We start from the raw sequence: 23,221 nt of genomic DNA, 5'->3' as shown, positions 1-23,221 counted from the left end.
AGCTCACGGCAACGCCAGATCCTTAACCCAATGAGAGAGGCTAGGGATCAAACCCACATCTTCATGGGTACTAGTCAGGTTCTTAACCCTCTAAACCATAATGGGAACTCCCCAAAGGCATATCTTGAAAAGCTCCTCTGAACGAATGTTTTGCCTTCTTTCGTCTAATTTTCTTTTCTTTCCATTTTAACCATAAGTTATCCCCCTTCTCACTTACACAACTGCTTATCTTCTGCAAAAGCCACATGAATAACATTACTCTTGAATATGAAGGTGTATTTACAGGTATTTAATAAGCACAAAATGAAATTTAAGGACCGCCTTACTATTTTCATATTTATGTTGCTTTTCACTTTTTAATTAAGAAAATAAAATTTGGAGTTCCCGTCATGGCGCAGTGGTTAACGAATCTGACTAGGAACCATGAGGTTGCGGGTTTGGTCCCTGGCCTTGTTCGGTGGGTTAAGGATCCGGCGTTGCCGTGAGCTGTGGTGTAGGTTTCAGACGTGGCTCGGATCCCGTGTTGCTGTGGCTCTGGTGTAGGCCAGTGGCTACAGCTCCGATTCGACCTCTAGCCTGGGAACCTCCACTAGCCACGGGAGCGGCCCAAAGAAATAGCAAAAAGACAAAAAAAGAAAAGAAAAAGAAAATGAAATTTGATCATCTGTAGGACATAGAAAATGAGCTTATCCTGACAACTATGAACATAAAAATATTTCAGTTAATGTAATTTCAGTGCAGTTTTTATTCACATACCCTCTGTTGTCGAAGTATGTGGCTTGGAGATCATTACCCATTACATTAATTTTAAGATAAGTTGCTACGTTGTCTAAGAGTTCAGTGACCACCATTTTCCTATCCCTCAGTAGAAACAAGAAATGGTTACACTCACTCAGTGACTCACCTGCAACTTTGTTTCATCACAGTTTGTGTCAAAAAATACTTGGAGAAGTTCCCATTGTGGCTCAGTAGTTAACAAACCTGACTAGTATCCACGAGGACGTGGGTTCACTCCCTGGCCTTGCTCAGTGGGTTAAGGATCCGGTGTTGCTGTGGCTGTGGTGTAGGTCGCAGACACGGCTCAGATCTGGTGTTGCTGTGGCTGTGGTGTAGGCCGGCGGCTGCAGCTCTGAGTGGACCCCTGGCCTGGAAACTTCCATATGCTGAGGATGTGGCTCTAAAAAGCAAAAAAAAAAAGAAAGAGAGAGAGAGAGAAATTCTACAAATAAATAAGAAAAAACAACCTGAAGGGAAATGAATGAGAGGCTTGAACTGGCAATTCATGAAAAATGAGATCTTAGAAGATGTCAGATGACGCTATTGTTCAAGACATTATAGCCTTTGGTGGACAAAACGCAGTCTGCTGAGAGCAAGCGAGGTGTGGCTGGAATACTGATGGTAATACACACACGTGCCACGCAGGAGTGTGGGTTTGCACAACCACTTTAGAGAGCAGTTGGCGCCAGCTGAGTTGATTTACACAGAGCCGGGGACCTGGCAGCCCCACTTCTAGGAGTGTCCCCTGGAACCGTTCTCGGGTCTGTGCACAGGTTTCCTGGGCAAGGCTGTTCCCTGTGCTGTGTCTGTAACCAGCAGACACACGCAGAGGCAGCTCAAGTGCCCACTGGCCGTGGGGCGAGTGGACCATGCGGCTCTGCCCAAGCGGCCGCCTCGGGGCTCCCTCCCTGCGTGCGATGGTGCTTCTCCCACCTGAGTCGAGACTGGCTGTAATCCGATGTCAAGGGGCCATGTTCCGGCCTCTTCGGAGAAAGGGAGCAGCGGCCTTGCTGCTGCTGACGTGTGTTAGGACCCCCTGAGGATGCCTCGAGGGGAGCGGCTCCGAGAACAAGGAGGGGAGAGAGGCAGAGACCCAGGAGCCTTGAGGTGTGGACCTGGGATGAGGAAGCCGTCTCAAAGTGGACCCCCAACCCCGACGCCCCAACTTGCACGCTGCACCCAAAACAAACCACTCAGCCCAGCGCCTCCTGATTCCCGTCTTATAAAATCCTGAGCAGATTCAGATAGCTTTCTAAAGCCAGTAAATGTGGGGATAGTTGGTTATACATAAGAGAACAAATACTACGTAACATAGAAAATAAACTCCAGCTGCGGGTAGCAGTGTGCACTTCAGCATTGATTGAAAAAGCGAGTCACGGAAGAATGCAGACGATGTGGCTCCATTTGTTTAGAGGTCAGACCTCTGCAAGACTAAACTGTGTATTGTCTGGGGTTTCAAATATGTGTTATTAGCAAGGGGCTAATAACACAGGCTTGGGGAAGTGCTTGTCTCTGACGGGATGTCGCAGGGAATGGCGGTGGTCTTTTCCTTAAATTGCCATATCATGATACTCTGTATAATATTCTGTAATTCGTATTAAAGCATGCTTTTGCAGCTCCTAATTTTTGATAAAAAGCAAAACATTTTAAATAATTTCTTTCCTTCTTTCTTTCTTTCTTTTTTTTTTCTTTCTTTCTTTTTTTTTTTTTTTTTTTTTGGTCTTTTTGCCTTTTCTAGAGCCGCTCCCATGGCATATGGAGGTTCCCAGGCTAGGGGTCTAATCGGAGCTGTAGCCTCCGGCCTACGCCAGAGCCACAGCAACGTGGGATCTGAGCCACATCTGCGACCTACACCACAGCTCACTGCAATGCCGGATCCTCAACCCACTGAGCAAGGCCAGGGATTGAACCCACAACCTCATGGTTCCTAGTTAGATTCGTTAACCACTGAGCCACGATGGGAACTCCAGCAATTTCTTGTCATTTCTGAAAACAGAAACCAGTTTCTCATGAAGACGGGAAATTGTCTCTTCTCCTCTGAGCCTTAAATGAAAGGCCCTGGCAGGCTGGCCTTTGCATCCAGCCTGCTTTGGACAAAGGAGCCATGTCTGAGGTGGGAAAACCTCAGAGCAGTTGGGGTTGAGAAGAGGCCAAGAGACGGGAGCACCAAGTGTGGGTAGAGTGACGACAGGTTATGAGACCATGATGTTGTCTCTGCGGTGTGGTTCCACCCTCCGAAGTGTGCAGAAGATGCCAAGATGCAGAAGCAACCTCAGTGTCCAAACGCTGAGGAATGAAGACGTGGTACAGTCATGCCAGTGGAATACTCAGCCATAAAAAGAGTGAAGTTCTGCCATCTGCAGCAGCATGGATGGATTCAGGGGGCATTAGGCTTCATGAAGTAACTCAGATAAAGACAAATACTGTATGATACCACTTATATATGGAATCTAAAAATACAACAAACTGGAGTTCGCATCATGGCTCAGCAGAAACGAATGTGACTAGTATCCATGAGGACGCAGGTTCGATCCCTGGCCTCACTCAGTGGGTTAAGGATCCAGTGCTGCCGTGAGCTATGGTGTAGGTCCCAGATGTGGCTTGGATCCTGCGTTGCTGTGGCTGTGGTGTAGGCCGGCAGCTGTAGCTCCCGTTAGACCCTAGCCTGGGAACCTCCATATACTGCGGGTACGGCCTTAAAAAAGCTTCCCCCAAAAAAATTAAAAAAAAACAAAAAACAAAAAAAAAAACCTTGACTCTTAGGGAAAAATAAAAGAAAATAAACGTGGAAGATAGCCCTTAGTAAGATTCAAATTCTGTTTTAGGTAATAGAAGATACCATGAAAAGAATCAAGAAATTCAACTTGTATAAAACTTTTCCTACAGAGAAGAAAAGAACATAACTATAACATAAACATAACTAAACTAAAATATAACTGAACATAACTACAACATAACTAAATCATAACTAAATATAACTAAACAATGAAGCAAAAAACAGGAAAAATATATGCAGAAAGTAGATATGTGTCTGCTAACAGTGAGTAAAAAATTTACTTCCTCTTTACTTTTTTTTAAATGTCACAGTAACTAATAAGAAAAATAGGACCACAACTTATAAAAAGAGCAAAAATACATGAGAATTTACAGGAAAAATAGCATCGAAAAACTGTTGGCTTCACAGCGACATGATGTGAATTAAAACAATATTCCACGGAGTTCCCATCGTGGCGCAGTGGTTAACGAATCCGACTAGGAACCATGAGGTTGCGGGTTCGGTCCCTGGCCTTGCTCAGTGGGTTGAGGATCCGGCATTGCAGTGAGCTGTGGTGTAGGTCGCAGATGCGGCTCGGATCCCGCGTTGCTGTGGCTCTGGCGTAGGCCGGAGGCTACAGCTCCGATTAGACCCCTAGCCTGGGAACCTCCATATGCCGCAGGAGCGGCCCAAGAAATAGCAAAAAAGACCAAAAAAAAAAAAATATTCCACAACATACATGTTAATTTAGGGAACAGTTTCTCAATGCAAAGCCTTACGCTGCTCATCAGCTGGCACAGCTCTTACTGTGGTACTTTAACTGCTGACGGGATGTCTCTTGATGGCAAATTGGTCATATTGTTGAGAATCATGAAAGACAGTCATAGCCTTTAATCCTATAATCCTAAACCCAGAAAACAATCATCTAAAGGAAGAGGAAACTATAACATGAAAATGTTCCTGGCATTTTTATTTTCCATAGAAATCCCAGCAGTACTGTCGATTTCTGACAATAGAGGGTCCTTAAGTCTCCATCAAGATGGTAGCTCAGTAGCAAAAAAATGCCAACGGAAGTACCAAATTCTGTGTTATTATCGTGGTTTAAATTAATGATAATAAACTGTGGATAAAGGTGCAGAAAAGTTAAACGTCTGTAGAGTATGTTAGGATGAGATTCTTTTTCATTTATTATCATAATAGCGTTTGTACAATAAGTCAGTGCTGCAGTAGGGAAAGTTGAAAAAACAAAACACGAGAACTAAACCCGAATGGTTGACTGCAGTCCCATTTCAGACCGATAGCTGCAGCTCCGCTGTGTCAGGTCCCACCCCTGCTCCCTGATAGCCTGACACCCTCGAGCCCAGGAAGACACCGGCTCATCCACCCTGAAGTCGAACTCTTTTCTAGGGCAAGTTCTATTCAGAGAAGTGCTTAAGGGAGTTCCCGTTGTGGCACAGCAGAAACAAACCCAACTAGGATCCATGAGGACACGGGTTTGATCCCTGGCCTCGCTCAGGGAATCAAGGATCCATTGTCGTCGTGAGCTGTGGTGTAGGCCGGCAGCTGAAGCTCATATTGGACCCAAAGCCTGGGAACTTCCATATGCTGTGGGTGCACCCCTTAAAAAAAAAAAAAAGGGAAAGAAAGAGAAATGCTTAAGGACTCACTCCATAAAAATTGACAGCTTGGTTGCAAACTTCAAATAAGTAGAAAGGACCGTTTGCATGATGTGGATGGGGTCCCGCCCGGTTTGGGGCCCTCTCACTGTGGGCTCCACCTGGCAATTCCAGGGGCAGCCTAGGGCTACCCATGGGGGCACTTAGACCGAGGCTGCAGGGCGAGAGTGAGAAAGCCCAGACCCTGCCCCGTGCCGGCTCCTGGCAGTGGCTCACCCCAGAGCCCTGGCTTCCCAGCCTGGGCTTCGCCTCCCCAGCTGTCTGCCCAGGAAGAGCTGGGAAAATGGGTTTCTTAACGCCCTGTTTTCAGTCCTAGAGTTTCCTTTGGTGTTAGGTGCTGGTGGGCCTAGTGCTCACTGTCCTGCTGGACGGAGAACAGGGGCTCCACACTGGGCACTCATCTCCCTCCATCTCTCGTCCCAGGCCCGGTACACAGGCCTCCTCTTCCTGCATGAAGGCTGGCCGCTGTGCATCCACGAGAAGGTGGTGGTGCAGCTGGCATCCCTGCGCGGAGTCAGGCTCAGGCCTGGGGACTTCTACCTGCAGATCACCGCTGCCGGGAGGCAGTCGGCCAGACTGGTCTTGAAATGCCTGTCCAGGCTTGGACGAGGCTCAGAGGAAGTCGCTGTCCCTGAGGCCATGTACGGCTGCGTCTTCACGGGAGAGTTCCTGGAGCTGGTGAATGGGGAGCGGAACAGTGTCCCCCTGCAAAACTGCTTGCTGACCTCGGGCTCAGCAGTCTATCGCACCCCATGGAGCAATGTCACAGACCCCATCTTTGTGCCCTCCAAAGGGACTGTCCTGCCCAGCTGCCCCGGACCCCCCAGGCCCAGCAGCGTCCTGGAGGCCCCAGCCCCAGCACCAGCCATGGCCAGCCCTGCTTCCCAGGGGCACCCCGTGGCCCTGCCCCACTGTGGTGGGCATCCTGGCAGTGCCCAGCCCCGCTCCCTTCCTTCCCCAAGAGGAGCTGAGTGTGAAAGCCCCAGGACCCTGTCTGGGAGCCCTAACAGAGGCCCTGAGGGCATCAGCCCCTCAGAGCAGGACCCCTGGGAGCCCCCCAAGGGCCCGGGAGGACCAGGAGGGAGGCTGGACACCGTGGACAAGAAGGACGGCTCCCAGGCCCTCGCCTTCCTTGCAGATGGGGGCAGCCCCAGCTCCAGGAGGCGGCTGCCTGGGACCCCAGCCAGCCTGGAGGCCAGACGCTGGTTCAGAAAGTCCTACATGGAGGCGCTGCAGAACCCCATGCCACTGGGCTCCAGCTCCGAGGAATCCATCGGGGACGAGGTCTGTGGCTCCCGGATCCAGGGCTGCAGGACCAGGGGGCCTGAGGCAGCTACCAGCTTGGCCCGTGAAGAGCCCCCCCGCCCCTGGCGAGCCCCCCAGCAGCTCCTGAGCGAGGAGAGTGGCCCAGGAGCCCCAGGAGGGACCCTTCCCAGGAGGTCGCGGTCCTGGGACAGGACCCTCAGAGGTTCCCGAGATGACAGCCGGCAGGTGCCCCGCCACTCAGCCAGCGCCAGTCCCGAGGGTCTCCTGGGAGGACCAGCCATGGAGACCAGACCCGCAGGCTCCAGCCATCCAGGCACAGCAGAGAGTCCCAGTGGCACCAGCCAGGAAGGTAAATGGCCGCCCTCTGCCAACACTCCCTCCCCCACCTTCCCCTCCGCAGGCGCCCCACACCCCCGTTACCTCCCCCCACTCTCCCCTCCCCCACCTTCCCCTCCACAGGCTCCCCACACCCCCAATTACCTCCCCCTTTCCCCTCCCCCGGCTCCCCACGCCCCCCATTACCTCCCCCCACTCTCCCCTCCCCCACCTTCCCCTCCACAGGCGCCCCACACCCCCCATTACCTCCCCCTCCAGTCAGACACCCCTCACAGCCTCCCCTCCTGCCTCCCCCACACACCCCCAGTCATATTTGGTCCCTTAGTGCAGTAGGAGCCTGGCTTCATGTTGAAATGAGCTGTTGAAAATATTTACCTGTGTTCATTTCCTGGGGCTGCCAGAGTACCACAGACACGGAGGATCAGAACCGTGGAAAGTCCTCCTCCCCCTTCTGGAGACAAGTCCAGGAACAGGGCGCCCCAGGGTCAGCCTCCCTGCAGAGGCTCCAGGGGAGAGTCCCTGCGACGCGTCCCCCACTGGGACCCCGGGCGACTGCTGGCTGCATTCATTGCCCTTCAGCCTGTGACTCACGGCTTCTCCTTTCCCTGGTCAGGACCCCTGTCTGAGGGGATGTGTGAGGGGGGACCCCCTATCCGAGGGGATGTGTGAGGGGAGGACCCCCATCTGAGGAAGTAAGTGAGTTGCCACCCCTTCTCTGGGGCGGTGCTTCAAGCCCAGGTCAAGATTCATGAGGATATTCAGTATAAAATGTTTCTCTCTGAAGTGTCTTTAGGTGATTACGGTCTGAGAACTAAATTCTTCCATTATTTGTTTATTTACGTTATTTATTCATCACTTGTCAGGAAAAGCCTGGCCGGCAGTTGTGCACACTGACCTTTCCCTACAGAAATGGTACAACTTCATAGAACTCTTTTTTTTCTTTTTTTGCTTTTTTGGGGCTGCACTCGGGGCATATGGAGGTTCCCAGGCTAGGGGTCAAATGGGAGCCACAGCTGCCGGCCTGCACCACGGCCACAGCAACTCGGGATCCGAGCCACGTCTTCAACCACTGATCGAGGCCGGGGATCAAACCCACATCCTCATGGATACTAGTTGGATTCGTTTCCACTGTGCCGGATGGGACCTCCAAAGGGAAAGATCAGTTTTTTGTGTGTTTTTTGTTTTGTTTTTTTCCTCAGGCCGCACCCGCAGCATGTGGAGGTTCCCAGGCTAAGGGGTTGAATTAGAGCTGTTGCTGCCGGTCTGCAGCACAGCCACAGCAACGCCAGATCCAAGTCTCATCTGCAACCTACACCACAGCTCATGGCAGCACCGGATCCTTACCCACTGAGCGAGGCCAGGAATCGAACCTGCGTCCTCATGGATGCTAGTCAGATTCGTTTCTGCTGAGCCAGGACGGGACCTCCTAGAAATCTTGTTTTTTCCCTGGGTTTGTAGCTTTCTGAGCCGCCTTCAATCAGAAAAGTGCATCCTCTTTGACCAGATCTCTTTCTGTTGGGCAGCTGATGTCGATGCAGAAGGCAGCAGCTTCGGAGGGGCCAGACCCAGCCAGCATTCAGACGTGCTTCCCGAGCAGCTCTGCCCTGAAGGTGAGGGGCGCTGCACAGGAGACCTGCTGGGTCCCGTGCCCAGGCAGGTGCTGGAGGTCAACCAGGAGCTGCTGCAGTCGGGGGTGGTCACCCTCCCAGGTGAGCATGGCTGTCTTGATGAAGCTCCACAGGCTAGGCAGCTAGTGGCAATAGAACTTTATTTCTCGCAGTCCTGGAGGCTGGACGTGCAGCACGGTGGGTTCTGGCAAGGACCCCTTCCTGGTTCACAGTCAGTGCCTTCTCACTGTGTCCTCACGTGGCAGGTAGACAGGGGCGCTCTGTGGGGTCTCTAACCCCATCCATGAGGGCTCCACCCTCAGGACAAGGGCGCCTCCCACAGGCCCCACCTCCAAGTTCCGTGGAACGAGGCAGAGGGATGCAAATAGTCAGGGATGACTGGGCCGTCACCCGCCCGGGGAAATGCCGGGCTCTCCTCTGCTGGCAGATCTGACATCTAAGCCAATAACTGGAAGAACACATGCAGACCGTGGCTCCATATTCCTCAAGCCTGAAGCTGCGCGTGTCTCCACTGGGGATGCCCTCATGTTAGCTCAAAACCTCTTGGGAGCTCCTTGGTGGAATCTGAAGTCGGCTGCATAGTCGCAGGGGGCAGGGAGGGACCAAAGAAAGGACAGACACTCCACACTGGCAGGGGGCAGGTTCATTAAGCAGCTAACTTACACATGAGGCTTGTATTGGGCGGCCCCAGGACTCCTGCGCCCCCCACCCCACCCCGACGCTTCAAGTTCATGTCGATACCTTAACTGGGTGCGGACGTGTTACCATCCAGCTGGTCTCAACACCATTATCTCTGCACTGAGCCCTTTGGCAGCTTCTGGTAGCTGGGAGGGCAGAGGAGCACAAGAGGCCCATGTCCAACTTGGGGATTCGCCTTCAGGTCCATCCTCTCAGTGGCCTCCTCAGCACCTCTCTTTCTGCAGGAACCCGAGACCGTCAGGGCAGAGCGGTGGTGCAGGTCTGCCTGCGGGGCCTGCCTTGGTCCAGCGAACACACGTCCAGCACGGAGCTGACCCGCCTGCTGAGATACCTCCACACCGTCCCCAGGTCGTACTGAGCCAGCCTCCACCTCTCAGACCCTCCGGGGTAAACACAGTTGAGGTGGAACCTCGGGGGCTCCTGGGATCTACTCCCCCCTCCCCCTTTCCAGATCCTCAGCTGCCCCCTCGGACCCCTTCTCTCCTGCTCGCCTGGACCTGGCTCCTACAAGTTGAGGCTCTGCCGTGCTCTAGCCCTGAATTCTCTGTTGCTCTCCATTGTTCCCTGCTTGCTCTAAGTACCCTTTAGCTGCATGTTTTATGCTCCGCCTCTTTCTAAAAATGATTTGAAGTGGCCTTGATTAAAAGTGGGAGCTGGGGAGTTCCCGTCGTGGCGTAGGGGAAACAATCCCACTAGGAACCATGAGGTTGTAGGTTCAATCCCCTGCCTCGCTCAGTGGGTCATGGATCCAGTGTTGCCGTGAGCTGTGGTGCAGGTCGCAGATGCAGCTTGGATCTGGCATTGCTGTGGCTGTTCATGACCAGGCCTCTGTGTAGGCCAGTGGCTGTAGCTCTGATTGGACCACTAACCTGGGTACCTCCATTTAAAAACAAAAAAAAAAAAAAAAAAAGGAGTTCCCATCATGGCTCAGTGGTTAAAGAATCCGACTAGGAACCATGAGGTTGCAGGTTCAATCCCTGGCCTTTCTCAGTGGGTTAAGGATCCAGCGTTGCTGTGAGCTCTGGTATAGGTTGCAGACGAGGCTTGGATCCTGCGTTGCTATGGCAGTAGCGTAGGCCAGCGGCTACAGCTCCAATTAGACCCCTAGCCTGGGAACCTCCATATGCCATGGGAGCGGCCCAAGAAATGGCAAAAAGACCCCCCCCCCCAAAAATTGGACCTGGGAGTTCCTGTTGTGACTCAGCAGGTTATGAGCCCGACTAGTATCCATGAGGATTTGGGTTCAATCCCTAGCCTTGCTCAGTGGGTTTGGGATCTGGCGTTGTGGTGAGTTGCAGTGTAGGTCACAGACTCAGCACAGATTGAGTGGCTGTGGCTGTGGTGTCGGCTGGCAGCTGCCACTCTTCTTCGACCCCTAGCCTGAAAACTTCCATATGCCACAGGAGCGGCTCTGAAAAGCAAAAAAAAAAAAAAAAAAAAAAAAAAAAGACATGAGTTAATACAAATAATGTTTAGAATAAACCTGTGAAGAAATCAAGCAAATGGGAGGTACCTGGTACCATGAAGCAAGAAAGACTGACTCGTGCTACCTAAACGTCACGTTCATCACCAGGCAGCTGGCAGTGTTGCGTGCCAGCTCCTCAGAGACACATCTTCCTGGTCTGGGATCCAGGGGGATCTTGCCTCCCAGATCCACCCAACATGCTCGGGTGACCTTGTCCAAGGCTCTCTGAGGACCGAGGACAGAGGTGGAATCCGACAGGAGAACCAGTGTCAGGGGTGTTTGTGGTGCAGGTGCAGACATGCTTCAGGGCAGCCCTGGCAGCCGTCAGACCAAGAGTCCCCCGTGGTGCTGGGCGGAGCAGCCCCCAGGGCTCAGTCCAGACCAAATCCGTCCTCAGGTCGACTGCCCAGGTTTGACACCCAGCTCTGAATCCCAGTTCTGCCTCTGGCTGGAGTAGGTGGTGTCTGCGGTGAAGTGGGATGGTCGCAGCCGCCTCACCGGTGCGCTAGCAGGTTAGAAATGACCTCCATGCGGCCCCGAGATGGAACTCGTGTGGTGTGCTGTCTGGGACGTGACCTCATGTGAGAGCATGTTGGGTGATGCGCTGCCACAGGTGAGTGCGTGTGAACATGCCGTGGTCCGGCGTCACCTGTGGGTGCACCTGCTTTCTGTTGACATTTCCTCTGAAGTCGCAGAGGCACAGTCACTGTAGGCAGATGTCGGCAGAGAAGGAATTACAGTAGCTCCTGGACGCCTTCTCGGAGCAAGGCTCCCCGTTAACTGCACTGCCTGCTGTTGCTGCCCGGAGCCAGGGATTTCAAACTTATCCTTCAGCACAGATTTCAAAATGTAGTGAAATGACTCTGAACAAAGTTAGTTTCATCCTCCAGTTGGTTCATCCTCTATAAGCCCTGGGTGAGCACCTTCAAAACTGTAGGGTAGCTGTGCTTTGGCTGTAGCAGAGAGTGTCCTGATTGACAGGGGCCCTTGGGCCCTAGCCCTCCCACAAACAGCCTCTGGCGCGCTGTACACCACGCTCTCTGTCTGCCAGGAATCACACCACGCTCTCTGTCTGCCAGGACCAAGACTGCTGTGTGCTTTTCTGGGCCAGGCCTGAGCTGATGTCAAGCCCCTGCTTTTTCCGCTCTCCTCCTCCAGTGCAGACAGCCGACCTCTCCTACCAGCTCAGGAAGCTCTGGGAGAAAAACATTTCTGAAGACTTAGGAAAGCTCATTCAGGAACCTCATGGTTTAGCTGATCATTTTCCCACAAGCATTGTAACTTCCTGGGCATTGGCTAGAAAATGGCACCTAGAGAAGCCAAAGTCCACCCACCGTGGGATGTGACAGAGGCCTTCAGCTCTCGGAATGAGGTACCCAAGTTTCAGCATCTTTGGAAGAAGGTCCAGCAGAGTCCCATTACCGCTTCCTGCAGGTGTGTTACAAGGAGCCCTGCGTTCCTGAGAGTGTGCCTTGTAAACGGTCTGCCATTTACAAACTCTTAGAGGCACAGGATCTTAAACTCGGAAAGGACCTTTGCTGTCATCCACCCGAGCTCCTGTGCAGTGCGGGAACCCACCCACCGTGCTTACCTGGGGATTCGAAAGAGCAGGATGCGGCTCCTGCTCTGAAGGACACACATGTGTGAATCCGAATTATCTCAGCCCCCAGGGCGAGACAAGCCCAGGCACAGGAAGAAACTGCGGCCACAGTGGTGCCGGAGGTTCCTGGAGGAGGGCAGGTGTTTGCAGAGGAGGAGGAGGAAGAGCAGACACGAGGTCCAGAGTTGTAGGTCACTTTCTGAGGCCATTAGTCAGGGCAGAGGACCTGGATGCAGCAGGCCTGCCTGGGCTGGAGACCACAGTGTGGCAGACAGAGGGGCTGGTGGTGGCAGGAAGACAGTCTGAGGCTTCCGGAGAGTTCCTAGATGCTAGGGCCAGTGTGCACAGTGGCCTGGGCAGACACAGGACCCTCCGGGGAAGTGGAGCACTGTGCCCAGCTCCTGGCAGTACTGACCAGGCCCGAGCTTCTAGCCACCCATGTGGCAAATTGCGGGGTGGGCGCACATGGGAGGCCCTGGGAGGACACAGCGTCGGCCTGCCCCTACCTGTGACCCCTGGAGTAAGCAGCACTGGCTGAGTCCAGCTTGGGTTCTGCAACCCCACTTCTGTCCTCAGTACCTGGTCTCCCGCAGGAAACACCCTTTACAACGTTCCTTGGCGGTTATGCTCCTAACTTGAAAACACCCTGACTGGGGGGTGAACAGGGACATGACCCTAAACCCTGTGTGGCTCTGCCAGCTTTGTGTATGCTGGTGTCACCTCCCTGGCTCAGTGAGTGCTGCGTGTCCATTGAAAGATGAGCATCCACAGTGGAACAATATAGAGAGCCCAGAAATAAACCCACACCTACAGTCAATTAACCTTCCACAAAGGAGATGAGAATATAAAATGAGGGAAAAAAAAAAAACTCTTTAGCTAGCATGTTGGACAGGCACATGTAAATCAATGAAGTTAGGACACACCCCCACACCATACACAAAACTGAACTCAAAATGGTTTAAAGATTTAAGCATAAGATGTGACACCATAAAACTCCTAGAAGAGAACATAGGCAAAACATTCTCTGACATAAACCACACAAATGTTTTCTTAAGTCAGTCTCCCAAGGCAATAGAAATAAAATCAGAAATAAACCAATGGGACCTAATCAAACTTAAAAGTTTTGCACAGCAATGGAAATGATAAACAAAAGGAAAAGACAATATCCGGACTGAGAGAATATCTTTGCAAATGATGTGACCAACCAGGACTTAATTTCCAAAATATACAAATATTCATGCAAGAAACCAAACACCCAGTCGGAAAATGGGCAGAAGACCTCAATAGACATTTCTCTAAAGAAGACATGCAGATGACCAGCAGGCACATGAAAAGAGGTTCACCACAAATTACCGAAGAAATGCAAATCAAAACCACAATGAGGTACCTCACACTGGTCAGGATGGCCATTATCAAAAAGTCTACAAATAACAAATGCTGGGGAGGATGTTGAGAAAGGGGGACTCGATGATGGGAATATAAGTTGGTGGAGCCGCTGTGGAGAACAGTATGGAGGTTCCTCAGAAAACTGAAAGTAGAGCTACATTTTTAGTTTTGTGATCCAGTGATTCCATTCCTGGGCATATATCTGGACAGAACTATAATTTGAGAAGCTACATGCACCCCAGTGTTCTTGGCAGCACTGTTTACAACAAGCAGGACCTGGAAGCAACCTAAATGCCCATCGACAGATGACTGGATTAAGAAGATGTGGTACATTTACACGATGGAATACTGCTCAGCTGTGAAGAAGCACCAGCTAATGCCATTTGCAGCAATGTGGATGCAACTAGAGAGTCGAAGTGAAGCAAGTCAGAAAGAGAATTACCAAATGATGATACATATCGTTGCTGAATAGCACAGGGAACTATACTCAGTATCCTATGGAAACCGTCATGGAAAAGAACTTTTTTTTTTTTTGTTTTTAATTTTAGGGCCACATCTGTGGCATATGGAGGTTTCCAGGCTAGGGAATCAGAGCTGTAGTCTCTGGCTTACATCACAGCCACAGCAACACAGAATCTGAGCCGAGTCTGAGACCTACACTACAGCTCACAGTAACACTGGATCTCCGACCCACTGAGTGAGGCCAGGGACTGAACCTGCAATCTTATGGTTCCTAGTTGGATTTGTTTCCCCTGCGCCACAAGGGGAATCCAAGAACATTTTTTTTAAAAAAAGAATTTTTTAAAAAACCCAGCGTGCTTAATCCTGAACTGAATGTATTGGGGATTATTTTTACAACTTTCATTGAATCAATTAAAAAAATAGTTTTGGGGAAAAAATTAAAAATAAAGATTAACATCCAAATACAATGGAATTAGAATGCTAGTTAACACGGAACATCGGCGTGGAAGGCGGATCCCAGGACACTAAACTCTCAGTGAGTGAGTGTGTATATACCAACTTGTCCGGCCTGGATTTAGAACTGAAGCTTCTGGTCACACTCACAATGAGACAGAGCTTTTAAAGGGGTTTTCAAGTGCAGGTGGCAAGGCTTCTTGTTTCAGGGGATGCTCCGCCTCAGCCCCAGCAGACAAAGGAGCGCAAGAAAGCTCTGGAGCCCCTGCCTGGACTGGCCGCTTCATTCACCCAGAGCTGCACCTGAGTGGGTGCTGGCGGACAGCAGAGAAAGTGACACACAAACTCGGTGCCCCCTGACCTGTGTGTGTGTGTGTGTGTGTGTCTGCCGTGAGTGCGGGCTGCCATGTCTCCAGCTGTGAGCATCTGATTCCTCGGGAAGCAGAAGGCTGATGTGTGTAAAGTCTGGAACCTGCAGAGCCGGGAGGAGCTGGGTGGGGACGTGGAGCGATGGGGGAGACCTCCTGGAAGGGCTTTAACGCCTCCTGTCTTCCTTTCTCCAGGAAGGAGGTGCGGGAGCTGGGGCTGGTCATCCTGGTGGACGCACGCAAGAGTCTGGCCGCCCCTGCCCTCACCCAGGCCCTGGCAGCCCTGCAGGTGAGCCGGTCAGTCTGTCCTGGGCCCCGAGCTTATCCGGGTGCAGGGGGTGTCAGTGGCCCCCTCCCTTGGTGTGACCCTGGAGACGGAGAGGCTGTGCTTAGAGGTGGAAGGAACAAAGCTAAGCTCTCTCGCGCTCGAAGCAAAGGCTCAGAGCCCCGCGGGTCAGGGTCTCCCGTGCAGGCCTTCTGCTTCATATGACGGCATTGCAGGACCTTCGCGGCATGTGCGTGTGTAACGTCTGACTAGATTGGGGTGCAGGGTCATTGGTCACCCTCCTGGGCAGGGACAGAGGCCTGGGGGCACCATGCTCACGGGTGGGGGAGAGGGCCTGGACCTTGGGTGCCCAGGACCCCTGGGCTCCCAGGATGACTCAAGGCAGATGGTCCATTGGTGACCCCAGGAAGCCCCGATCCTGGATCCTGGGTCATGAGTAAAATCCAGGGGGGACGGGGAGAGGTGCCCCTGGGATGTTTCAGGGACCCAGGGCCAGACGGGGGCCTGAGAACGTTCGCTCTTCCTCGGACGTGTGTGAACAGCTCCTTGTGTGCCAAGAGCTGCGCTGGAATCTCGGGCGCCCGGAAGCCTCTCCCGCAGCCGCACCCAGTCCCAGACCAAACCACTTCCTCCGTTGGCTCTGACGGTGCCGCCCTGGTGGGTCTTCTCACCCAGGTTCCTATGTTTTGGGGGCACCAATTAGAAGTTCTTTCAAGGAGAGATTCAGTGACCGAGGTTGGGACGAGTCTGATCACCGGACAGTGGAGTCTGGGGAAAGGAAGGCAGGGCTGGCAGCCAGGCTGTGCCCAGGGCAGGGGCTGGGGGAGGCCAGGCGGGAGCAGCTTGGGAAGACGACCCGAACTTGCAGGCCAGAGGAGAGGCACGTGTGAGGCTGTGTGCTGTACCACGTGTGTGTTGTGTTCGGTGTGGGGCCGTGTGGGGGCCGAGTGCTGTGCCACGTGGAGCGAAGCAGAGCCGCTCAGCCAGAGGGTGCAGGTGCATGGCTGCACACCCTGCGGGCATGTCCTAAAGCCTGAGGACTGTGGTGGCTCTGCTCCTTTGGCATCTGATAGAAATGTGACTACTGGCAAAGCCAGAGAGTACGTGGAAAACCAGGTGCCTCAGACAGACGAGCGAGCTCTTCGTGGACAGTCTGCAGCGCGTCCCCACCTGCATGAGGCCCAGGCAGGCGGTGCTCCAGCAGCTGTTCTGAGTTCTAGGCAGACGGCTTACCTTGCCGCTTCCCGGTTTCCCCAGCGCTTTTGTTCAGACGTCCCCAAAATCCTGGGGTCCCACCTCAGGGACAGGCCTGGAGAGACACTGTCCTGTCCATCTGCACATCTCCCAGAGCAGGAGCGGGAGCTGGATGAGAGCTGCAGCAACGCCTGATCCAAGCTGCTTCTGCAGTCTATGCCACGTGCATGGAGCGCTGGATCCTTCACCCACTGAGTAAGGCCAGGGATCAAACCTGAGACCTCATGGATACTAGGTGGGTTCGTTACCACTGAGACACATCGGGAACTCCATCCTAGTTTGTTTTTGTTTTGGCATCTTGGACTTTTTGTCACATGGGTGTAGTCTAAGGAGCTTCATGACGAGAGGAAACCCAGCTCTGTTCCACGTCTGGACGTGACTCTTCCATGAAGCTGGTGCTCACACTGCCCAGAGGGCCCTGCAGAGCGAGCTGGCCCACAGGCCCCTGCCCTGGTTCTGGCTTGGCCGACAGCAAGATTTCTGATCCAAATAAGAGGAGTGGAAATGAGCTGGAATTTAAGGGTCACATGTCTGTTTTCAACTTAAGTTTTGAGGGATATGTAAAAGTAGTTAAATATTTTTACAGACGGTGAAAAAATTCAACTGTTTTTCATATCCAATTTGAATTTATTAATTTTTAAAACTCAGACACCATAAAGAGCCTTCCATTTGAAAAGGAAGGAGTGATTTTCCCCCCCATGGTAGAAGACAATCCTGAGAACCTACTCATCCCCTCCCTCGCATGGCATGTCATGGTTATAGCATCTTAACATGGCATCGCCATGAAGCATTGACTCCTCAGTTATCTGAGACTTAATGTTAATTCTCTTTGCAATAGTAACAAATCCCATTAGTAAAAATTCAGAGAGGAAGGCTTAAAAACATTTTGCCAAACTTCTTGTAGTTTCAATGCATGGTAACTCAATTTTAGCTAAACTGAGTGAGAGAAATAGAATATAGCTCTAAGATGGGAAATCATTTCTATAGCCTAATTCATTCAACAAATATTTACATAGCGTCATTCACAGGAAGCCACTTAACAAATTATAAGTAAATAGGATGAACTTAAATAAGATATTGATCAGTCTTGAGGCCCACCCAGTAAGTTCATTTAAAAATAGGGGATTGCCAAAAAACCTTAAATTTGTTACAACAAGTATTAAAAAGTAAAGTCTTCAGGGTCCCTGGTGGCCTAGTGGTTAAGGCCCCAGCCTTGTCTTTGCTATGGCTTAGGCCACTGCTGTGGAGCAGGTTTGATCCCTGGTCCAGGTGCTAACGCATGCTAGAGGAGTGGCCAAAAAATTTGTAAAGTAGTAAAGCTTTAGGGAATATGAATGAAGAAACACTGAGTAAATAAAAACATTTTATTGCTGAATGGGCTGGCCTTTACCTGATCTAGCAAACAGAAACCAAGGAGATTTGATTAAAGCCATAAACACTTTACTGTACAGCATAGGAACCTATATCCAGTGTCTTGGGATAGACCATGATGGAAGATAATATGAAAAAAGAATGTGTGTGTGTGTGTGTGTGAGATGACTGGGTCACTATGCTGTACAGCAGAAATTGACATGACACTGTAAATCAACAATACTCCAGTAAAGTCAAAAACTCTATTAAAAAGGAAGATTTTTTAATCCAATAGGGTTGGAACAGTTGGACATATGTATGCAAAAGAAAAGAAAAAGAAATTCTCAACACATACCTCACATGATATACAACAGTTAACTGAAAATGGATCATAGATCGATATGGATTCTAAAACTACAAAACCACCAGAAAAAAAACCCAGAAAATCTTCATGGCTTTGATTTAGGCAAGTATTTCTTAGCTCTAACCCTAATAATCCATAAAAGAAAAAAAAAGTTAAATTGGACTTCATCAAAATTTAAAACTTCTCAAAAGACCCGAAAATGAAAATACATAGCCAAGACTGTGATAAAATGCAAAATACATATCTGATAAAGGACTTCTATCCAGAATATATAAAGTCTCAAAATTCAATAGTAGGAAAACAAAAATCCAATAAAATGTGGGCAAAATACTTGAACACACTTCATCAAAAAAGATTTATGGGGGAGTTCCCGTCGTGGCGCAGTGGTTAACGAATCCGACTAGGAATCATGAGGTTTCGGGTTTGGTCCCTGCCCTTGCTCAGTGGGTTAACGATCCGGCGTTGCCGTGAGCTGTGGTGTAGATTGCAGACGCGGCTCAGATCCCGCGTTGCTGTGGCTCTGGTGTAGGCCGGTGGCTACAGCTCCGATTCAACCCCTAGCCTGGGAACCTCCATATGCCGCGGGAGCGGCCCAAGAAATAGCAAAAAGACAAAAAAAAAAAAAAAAAAAAAAGATTTATGGATGGCAAATAACCACATTAAAATATGTTCACTATTAGTCAGTGGAGAAATGCAGCTTAAAACCCAAATGAGATCCCACATACACAACCACAAGCACAAACTTGCTAAGAACAAGTGTTTGGCACTGCTGGTGGGATGCAGGGTGGCATAGCCGCGCGGGAAAACTGGCTGTCTCTTCCGAAGCTGGACATCCGCTTAGCACCAGCAGCCCCACGGCTGGATAGTCACACCGAAGAACTGAGACAGCGTTTACAGGCTTTGTATATGATTGCTGAAAGCGGGAAGCAGTCCACACACCCTCCATCTGCTGAGCGGTGCCCACAGTTTGTGGAATGTGACTCGGCAAAGATGCAGGAACCCCTGGTCTCTGGGCAGCATGATGCATTTCCGTGCTCTGTGCTATGTGAGAGAAGCCGATACTATCTGTGTGAGTCCGTTTGTAGGACATCTGGAAAAGGCAGATTTATCGAGACAGAAAGCACATCCGTGGTTGCCAGCGGCTGGAGAATTTGACTGCAGAGGCGCGTGAAGAAATCTGGGGAGTGCTTCTGCTTGATTGTGGTGGTGGTTACATGACTATAAGTTCAAAACCTAGAGAACCGTACACTAAAAAGAGTGAATCTTATTATATATGAATTTTAATCGGTAGATTCAGATTCATAAGGGCAAATGATTTACATTCAGAGCAAAAGGCACCTACATTGTATGCGTTGTAGGTACTTTGGGAAAATATCGAAGAATTGGACCATTCTATTAACTCAATGAAGTTAGACATTAGAAAGCTAATGAGTATTTCTTTCTCATTTCAGAACACATCCCCTCCCATAATTCATAGTATTTTGCTGTTGGTGGATAAAGAATCAGCATTTAGGCCTGACAAGGATGCAGCAATTCAGGTAATGGTTTCAGACCCTCGGCATCAGATATGACTGAGTGAAGCATAACATTAAATACCGCAGCACCTAGATGAGAGAAAATTTATGAAATGGTTTCCCTTAGTTCTTACTGCATCCACACAGGAGCCTGGAAACCTCTCTCCGATCCCTTGAATTTTTGTTTTTTGTTTTTTTGTTTTGTTTTGTTTTTGTTTTTGTTTTTGCTTTTTAGGGCTGCACCCAGAGCATATGGAAGTTCCAAGGCTAGGGGTCCAATCGGAGCAACAGCTGCTGGCCTGCACCACAGGCACACCACCACCAGATCCGAGCTGCGACTGACACCTACATCACAGCTCATGGCAACGCCAGATCCTTAACCCACTGAGTGAGGCCAGGAATGGAACCTGCAAGCTCATGGTTCCTAGTTGGATTCGTCTCCCCTGCGCCACCATGGGAACACCCCCCTTGAATTCTTGAAGGAGGCCTACAGGGCGTAGTATCAGAAAACTTTTTTTTTTTTTTTTTGTCTTTTTAGAGCCACACCCATGGCATATGGAGGTTCCTAGGCTAGGAGTCGAATGGGAGCTGCAGCTGCCGGCCTGCACCGCAGCCACAGCAACGCTGGATCCTTAACCCATTGAGCAAGGCCAGGGATCGAACCCACATCCTCATGGATACTAGTCAGGCTCGTTTCCGCTGAGCTGCAGCGGAAATTCCAGTATCACAAAACTTTTAAAAAGTTGGTCTTCCCCATTTCATGTGTTTTCTTTCCTGCTCTTTCTTCTTGCTTCCTTTTTATCTGAAAATGTCTTTGGTTTACCTTCATTCTTTTTTTTTTTTTTTTTTTTTTTTTTTTTTTGTCTTTTTGCTATTTCTTGGGCTGCTCCGGCAGCATATGGAGGTTCCCAGGCTAGGGGTTGAATCGGAGCTGTAGCCACTGGCCTACGCCAGAGCCACAGCAACGCGGGATCCGAGCTGCGTCTGCAACCTACACCACAGCTCACGGCAACGCCGGATCCTTAACCCACTGAGCAAGGGCAGGGACCGAACCCGCAACCTCATGGTTCCTCGTCGGATTCGTTAACCACTGCACCACGACCGGAACTCCGGTTTACCTTCATTCTTGAAGGATAGTTTCACTAGACAGAGAATTCTGGTTTTATGGTAGTTTTTTGTTTGTTTTTTCAGCACTTTAAAGATATTGTTCTCTTGTCTTCTGTCCTTCATAGCTTCTGGTGAAAAATTTATGGTGAATCAAATAATTACTCAGCTATAGGAAATGTGTCGTTTTCCTCAGGCTACTTCTCAAATTTTCTCCTTTTTAACAGATTGACTATGATGCGACTAGGCATGAGTTTCTTCTTATTCATCCTGTTGAATTTGGCTGAACTTCTTGGACTTTTGCATTTATGTGTGTCACCAAATTTAGGAGGTTTTCAGTCTTTATGACTTAAGAGTCTTTTCTGCCTCATTCTCTCCTCACTTTCTTGACTTCAGCTGCTCATATGGTACTGATACTCTCCCACAAGTCTGAGAATCTAGTGAGGTTTTTTCTTCTCTCTTCTTCAGGTCAGATTATTTCTATTTGATCTGTCTTCAAAATCCCTGACTCCATTCCCTATTAAGCCCATCCAGGGAATTTTTTAGCTCCGGTACTGTATTTTTTCAGCTGTAAAGTTTTTAGTGAGTTTTTGAATAGATGTTCTATATCTCTGCTGAGATTGCCTACCCTCTCGTTAACCGCAAGCATTTTTCCTTTATATCGAGCGGTTACAGTGGAGCTTCTTTAAAGTCCTTGTCTAGTTTCAACATCCATGTCTTTTCAGGTTGATCTCTGTTGATTTGCCTTTTTCCTTCAGAGGTGTCACGTTTTCCTGATTCTTTGCACATCGAGTAGTTTGGGGTTATCCTCTGGACCTTGTGAATACTCTATTGTAGAGACTCTGGGTTCAGTTATAAAGCCTCGAGGGCTCCTTTCCCTCCACGGAACGCTGTGTTCGTGTGCAATTAGCTTGATTAGACTAAAACGACCTGCCATGTAGGTCTGGTTACACACGACCGGAGCTGCCTTTCTCCGGCTTTGTCCCTCGTGGAACCTGACCCTCTTCTCCCCTGGCTCTATCCTCTGGCTGTTCAGGCCAGAAAGATGCCCATTTTCTATCAGAACTTGAGCCACTCCAGTCTCACCAAACCCACAAAAGCAAGGCTGCCCCACCCAGCCCTTGTGCCTGGTTTGGTTGCCTCCTCCTTCGCCTGGCTTTCTTCACCCTCCAGAGCTTCCTGATGGTTGTTCAGCTTTGTCCAAGTTTGAGGTTTGCCTGGGGGCTCATGCTTGACTCATCTGCTCACTTTTCCGCCCCGCGTCCAGCCCTTGCCCCCTCCCTGGCAGCATCTTGCCTCTTCTTCCCCAGCTTTGCCGCTCCCTTGATCTCTCCTCCACTTCTCTTTGCTGGCCTCTCCTTTGACGTCTCACCTTCACTCCTGCACCAGCCGCGTACACTGCAGTACTGCCACCAGCAGGCGGGGTGGTGCACCCCATACCTGCCTCTCATGCGGTAGCAGCAGCCCTCCCTGGAGCGCGCCATCCCAGCGGGTTTTCCTGAGCACTGCGTGGCCCTGACCCGTGAACGCTCTCCTTGGCAGTGTGAGCTGGTGAGCTCCCTCAAGGCCCTGCACAGACTGGTGGACAGCGCCCAGCTGACTGCCGCGCTCGAGGGCTCCTTTCGCTACAGCCACGGGGCCTGGATCAGCTTCCGCCGGGTAAGGTGCTCACAGCCACGGCACAGGCCCATCTCTGGGCTTCTCCTTAGATGGTTTCACTCAGGGCAGAAATGGGCACCGTCGCCCCGAGGGTCCTTCCTGTCATGGTCACCGTCTGCCGTCTGTCTCTGGATGCTCACGCATGGCAGGCTCGAGAGCCACTGAAACCCAGTCCTGGGCAGGGAGGGGCTTCTGCAGAGCCACCCAAGTCCGTGGGCGGCAGCACAGCAGGCTCTACAGCCTGATGTGGGCTGCAGGGTGGGCACCCACAGCCGCGTTTTCAGCTCTAACAGAGCCTGTCTTTGTGTCTCCTGCCTCTCAAACCTCAATAGAAGCTGGAGCCCTTTACCGCCAACTGCGAGGAAGCCATTGTTTTCCTACAGAATTCAATCCGCTCGCTGCACGCCCACAGGACCCCAAGCACAGCACAGGTAGGTTCTGGGGTCCCTTCTCTTACTTGACAAATAGGTGGGAACGCACAGCGTTGGCCAAAACCATTGTCTGCAGCAACAATTCTCCGGCCCCTTTCCATGCCACTTGCAGTGAGCTAAAACTTCCAAAAGACCACTTCCTCCTGCTTGTGACCAAAAAATCCCTCCCTGCCCAGAGAGAGACATCACCACGTGCTGACAGGCCACCGAGGCCCACGTGATTGCCGTTAGGAGTGAGTAGTTCAAAGGAGACACAGAGATGGAGTGGCCAAGGGACCTCGATGGCCTAGGGGCCTGGAGCCTGGAGACGCGTCCTGGTGCCCAGGGTGTGCAGTGAAATCCAGGGTCCCCTCCTGCTTCCCTCTCTTCCTGCCCTCAGACCTCCGCT

The 23,221-nt window shown here is 50.9% G+C and overlaps 1 protein-coding gene across 1 annotated transcript in view; it reads left to right on the top strand.

Moving 5' to 3' along the window:
• The window catches only part of PLEKHG4B (pleckstrin homology and RhoGEF domain containing G4B), a 50,594-nt gene that overhangs the window by 11,857 nt on the left and 15,516 nt on the right, over nucleotides 1-23,221 (top strand). The window contains 7 exon segments of the mRNA XM_021076826.1: nucleotides 5,632-6,823; nucleotides 8,334-8,519; nucleotides 9,362-9,485; nucleotides 15,067-15,160; nucleotides 19,577-19,663; nucleotides 22,286-22,402; nucleotides 22,735-22,833. Of these exon segments, the coding sequence (XP_020932485.1) occupies nucleotides 5,632-6,823; nucleotides 8,334-8,519; nucleotides 9,362-9,485; nucleotides 15,067-15,160; nucleotides 19,577-19,663; nucleotides 22,286-22,402; nucleotides 22,735-22,833 (1,899 nt within the window).

The sequence above is a fragment of the Sus scrofa genome, chromosome 16 (assembly GCF_000003025.6).
Source record: "Sus scrofa isolate TJ Tabasco breed Duroc chromosome 16, Sscrofa11.1, whole genome shotgun sequence".
Classification (NCBI taxonomy): domain Eukaryota; kingdom Metazoa; phylum Chordata; class Mammalia; order Artiodactyla; family Suidae; genus Sus; species Sus scrofa.
This window is presented reverse-complemented; position numbering and strand designations above follow the sequence as displayed.